Raw genomic sequence first — 4,970 nt, forward strand, 5'->3', positions numbered from 1 at the left:
TATTAATGTGTCAATTATTAATACCTACTAAACGATGAGTGAATATGCGCTAATGACAACTACTGACCGGATAATAAGTTATTAATAATCTATCTACCCACCCTCCCACTTGGCAACTATAATGGAATGGTAGATCGAAGAGCTTACCACTATCCGAAGAAAGAAGTGCAAGGTCGAAGGGCTCCCCTCCCCAGTATGGGATGGAAGAGCTTCCCATAGATGCTGAAGCTCGAAGAGCCCACCTCTCTAAAGTTACCCAGATCTTAGCTTTGTTCCCACAATTGGGAATTGATGGATTTTCCATTGGAATTATTTATTAAGGGAATTTGTAGCTATTTCATCTTTTTTAGCTGTTTGATCAGTTATTTGAATCTACAACAATTGCATTTCGAGGTCTCATTTAACTATTTATTCTTTTATTCAATTATATTAATTTTATCACATTTTTAGTTACCTCTATTATCATTTATTCATCATTATTGACCATTTATTAAAGATGTACTTTTATTCATATATATATATTTCACCACAATGTTAGATCCACACTTTATTGTCTTACAACAATTTTAAAGAGCTCAAGTCTAATCCTTAAATTTTAAACTTTTAGATTCAAATTCAGCTTGATTTATATTTTTGTGGCTATTTATTATGTCTTGGTATTTAAAAGAATTTAGTGTGAACTTAAAAAGCCATCTACAACTTCTAGAAATATATTAATTTGAAGACTTACGCAAACACATCTACAACTACAAGGAGTAGTCTTTCTAGAAACATTTTAATTTGAAACTTGACATAAACACATTCACATAAGGGCCAAGATCTATAGAAAGATATCTACATGCTTGAGAATGTAATCTTTGAATATTCATCTAAGCTCATACATTTAGTTTTACAAGTAGATTGATTAGGGTGAACTGACACTTTCAATTTGATAACTTTCTCAAGGTATTTATCATTTTTCAAATTTAATCAATTTAAATGTATCCTACTTTATGTAATTATATGTATTAAATTAACCTAGTTTAATCCAACTACTATTTTTTTACTTTCAATTATGTAAATGCGACCATGAACCATAAGATGAATATTTGTAACTTGCAACTTGCTAAATGTCTTAGACAATAGTAAAAGTTAAAGAAATATTATTAATTCCTATTAGGATGTAGCTATACTATGACATCTTTGGACTTAAAAATAATTATAATACACAAAACAACTCTAAACAAAAATTTAATAATTTATCATCAACTCTATAATGTTTAAATTTGAAAAGAAAATTATTGATTTTTAATTTAACATTCTATAGAATAGTTGATATAACCTTCTGATACAATAAAAAATCTTATTATTGTTAATAATAAAGTATTTAAAAAAAAAATCAATAAAATTATATGAAATTTCTTACAATATCTCATTTTTTTGTTAAAATGTTTCAATGAAATTTGTATATACATTATAACATCCTCACCAATGAATATATATATTATAACCTTAGGTTTGAGATCTACAATACACACAACTATTTTATATTTTCACCATGGTCTAAGTTGTGTAGTTCCACCTATATGCTAACACTATTAATGTCAAATACATCAATTTTCCACAATCCACAAAATTATGATTAATGCTTCTGCATTTGATTATGTGTTTTTTTTTGCATCAACGTTTTGGATTACTCTGATCCATCATCATGATGAATGAATGCAAACAGTGTTAATATCAACAATAAAATTCATTTTTTGAAAAAGTTATTATAATGGTCATAAATATGCAATTGTTTTCACTAAATAGATTAATGGTGTAACATTCTATAAAATTAAATCTACAAAATCAATTGCAAAAGACATAGTTGATTTCAATCTAATAATAATTTGTCAATTAAGATCATGAATATGTTAATCCCATTTATAAAACATAAATGAAAGATAGAAAGTTTTAAAACGATGATGCACTTATGAATATTCTAGTAAAAATTGTGACAATAGTTCAGTGTGAAATCATGCTATTATTATGTGTTATTCAACAAACTATTTGATTTTATCGTATTTACAATAATATTTTTACTATTATTATACTAGTATCATCATATTTTAAGGTAAATATACTACTTATATAGAATTTTCATGGAGAAATTTGTATACTTTTGGATTTGTATTTCTATTTAGTTTTGAATTTATTCTTAGAGAATGTCTTAATATAATTACATAAAGATGTGTATATTTTTGCGTTAAATTTTCTTTTCATAAGTCTTATGTATATTCACCTAATCTCATTTACGCATATCTTAATATAAGTTACCATCCTGCTAACCTCTTTGCACCAATTCTCATGCATTTCTCTAATTCAAAAGAAGTTACAATTGAAGAAGAAAACTCTATAACAATTACACACCAAGATACTAACTAAAAATCACAATCTATTTGAGTTATATTAAAAAAATTAAATTGTAATGTTCAATAAAAATTGGAATATTTTTATTTGATATGAAATAAATTTGTTTTTGGTAAACTATAATATGAACTCACATCTTCCACTAAATCTCACCTCCAAGATCTAACCAATATAAGATCCAAAATAATGCCAAAGTTAAATCTGTTTTATTTGGGAAAGGATAAATTGTGAATTATAATTAATTTATTAAACCAAACTAAACTATCAGATTGCTTAAATTAATATGGAAGTTATTCATAAGATTGAGGAATGTGGAGATGGTAGTTGTAACGATGAGGTCACAATTGCTTGCTTGTAATGATGACGGCATTGTGACGTAGATTGAGTTATATTTCAAGAGAAGATAGCACAGAATTTACTTTCACATCACCGTACTTCCCATGGAGTTAATATTGTCTTTGCTTTTTTAAATGTTGCAGTGCTGATATGGTAAGATTTGAAAATGAAATGGATACAAAAATCACACAGCCTAAAAATGATTGGAGTGTTTTATATGGTAAGATTTGAAAGTGGAAAAGAATGGATACAAAAGTCATTCAGCCTGAAAACGATGTAAGGAAGTTGGTGGAGCAAATCTCAAATACTCAAACCTAGTGTATATAAACGACGCAAGATGCAACAGTCTCAATATATCCTCCTTGTAAATTTGCAGCGAAGCATATTTGGAATTCGTCATGGCCGCTTCTGTTGACGCTGAGCCTCTTCCTCCCCAAGACATCATGGCCACTTACCCTGAGCCTTTGAGACCCATACTTTCTTCTCCTCGCCACGTAGCATTTAGAGGAGCGAACAATGAGTATCTAGGGTGGACGAAAGGCGGCTTTACGAAATTCATCTATGATGATCTGACCAATCCTTTTGTAAAGCATCCAGTGATGAATGAAGAAACGGATAATGGAGAGAGGTATGTGCATATAAAGTGCTGTTTTAACCAGAAATTCTGGAGGAGACAAGACAACAGTAGCTGGTTGATACTAGCCGGCGGACGATACCCAGACAGAGATCGCTCCCGGTGGTCCTGCACTCTCTTTGACAGGGTGTATAGCGATCAGGATGCCTCTGTGCGCCTCCATTTGCTGCAGCCAAGCAAACTATTAGCAATCTGCGAAACAAAAACTGCTCAAGGTGATTGCATGTTTGTGTAGGCGGATAAGCTAAATGAGGCGGCGCATGAATTGCAAGCCGTGTCCCTTGATCTTCTCCCCGAGATCTTTTCCTTGCTAGGGGACAACGGCAATTATCTTGCCGCTTCTAGCTTGGGAAATAATGATTATCTCCAGTTCGACAGCACGGATATTGGCAGCTCTGCCGTTCGGCACCAAGTGATGTACCGCCAGGGCGACGGAACCATGGCCGTGAAAAGTTTAGGTTTCGGTGCATTCTGGGAAAAGAGGAGCCCTACACTTGTAGAAACGATCTTAGGTGACGCAACAGACTATAATCCATCCCAGAAGAACATGCTCTTCCGACCTCTTCAAGTGGATCGTGAGACGGTGGCATTGAGAATTTTTTCTGCAGAAGGGAAGAGACAGATACGGGACACCATTTCTTCTCTCCTGTCGCATCCATGTTAGAAGAAGCCACGTTGCTTAAGGTGAGGGAAACTGTGATCCAGCGCAAAGTGCATTCAGTGGAGTATGATTTGAAGAATATCGAGATTTATGATGAGGTGCCGCTCCTAGCGGCCACTGTTGTCGTCAGCAACAAAACCACCCACGCCCAAACAACCGAGTTGAATTTGTCCCGCAAGGTGAAGAATAGCAGACCGTGGAGCAACTCACTACCTTACACAACGGGCATCAAGGGTAGTTTCACCATGGGAGTCCCATCAATTGGAGAGTCCGGCGTGGAGGTGTCTGATTCAAAGACGAGCACTAAGGAGTGGGGTGAGAGCGAGGAAGATGAGACCACCCTCGGCAGCAATTACTCTGTCACTGTCAAGCCCGGGGTAAAGCTCACTGTCCTCCTGCGCGCCACCCAGGGCAAATTTTCGCTCAAATTCTCATACGTCCAAGAAGATGTTCTTAGCACCGGGGAACAGGTCAAGGCTAGCAAGCACGATGGACTTTTCACCGGCGTCAATTACAATGTGAAGATTAATTTATCTTATCATTTCACCACTAGTCTATTATATGCTCCTGCTACAATAAACAAGACCTGCAAACTACATGTTTAGTCTGCAAAAGCTAGGTGCTTTGTTTGCTCTAATAAGCCGCTTTTTATAATCTACTGTAATAAGCATGATCATTTGTTTCTGTATAAATCTTATTCAACTCTTCTGCTTGAAAAAACTTAAATTTTCGTTTACTTCAGATAGAGCTAATATATCATATGAATGCAATATTTAAATGTTTCTTTTAGCTAAAACACTTGAGGCTTTTCACATAAGAGTTTTAGGATGAGGTATATTATGCTTGAAGCATTAGTCATTAGTCATTAGTCATTATTTGATATGATTCTTAGTGTATGTTTATTTTAAAGTATTATTGATGTTACGATCTTGTCTTAATATTTTGTGT

At 33.6% G+C, this 4,970-nt stretch overlaps 1 protein-coding gene across 1 annotated transcript; it reads left to right on the plus strand.

The window, feature by feature from the left end:
* Positions 1-3,125: 3,125 nt before the first annotated feature.
* On the plus strand, positions 3,126-4,627 carry LOC131857508 (uncharacterized). Its single transcript, XM_059210160.1, has 3 exons — positions 3,126-3,576; positions 3,732-3,825; positions 3,970-4,627. Exons 1-3 carry the CDS (start codon positions 3,126-3,128, stop codon positions 4,625-4,627), a joined length of 1,203 nt encoding a protein of 400 aa, XP_059066143.1.
* Positions 4,628-4,970: the final 343 nt, after the last annotated feature.

Source organism: Cryptomeria japonica, chromosome 8, assembly GCF_030272615.1.
Source record: "Cryptomeria japonica chromosome 8, Sugi_1.0, whole genome shotgun sequence".
In the NCBI taxonomy this organism is placed as follows: Eukaryota; Viridiplantae; Streptophyta; class Pinopsida; order Cupressales; family Cupressaceae; genus Cryptomeria; species Cryptomeria japonica.

Bases quoted from the DNA above. Each gene is read 5' to 3' on its own strand.
- LOC131857508 (XM_059210160.1), top strand. From the start codon at position 3,126: ATGGCCGCTTCTGTTGACGCTGAGCCTCTTCCTCCCCAAGACATCATG. The intron at 3,577-3,731 runs GTGATTGCATGT...GATTATCTCCAG, and splicing joins CGAAACAAAAACTGCTCAAG to TTCGACAGCACGGATATTGG. The intron at 3,826-3,969 runs GTGCATTCTGGG...TTTTTTCTGCAG, and splicing joins CGTGAAAAGTTTAGGTTTCG to AAGGGAAGAGACAGATACGG.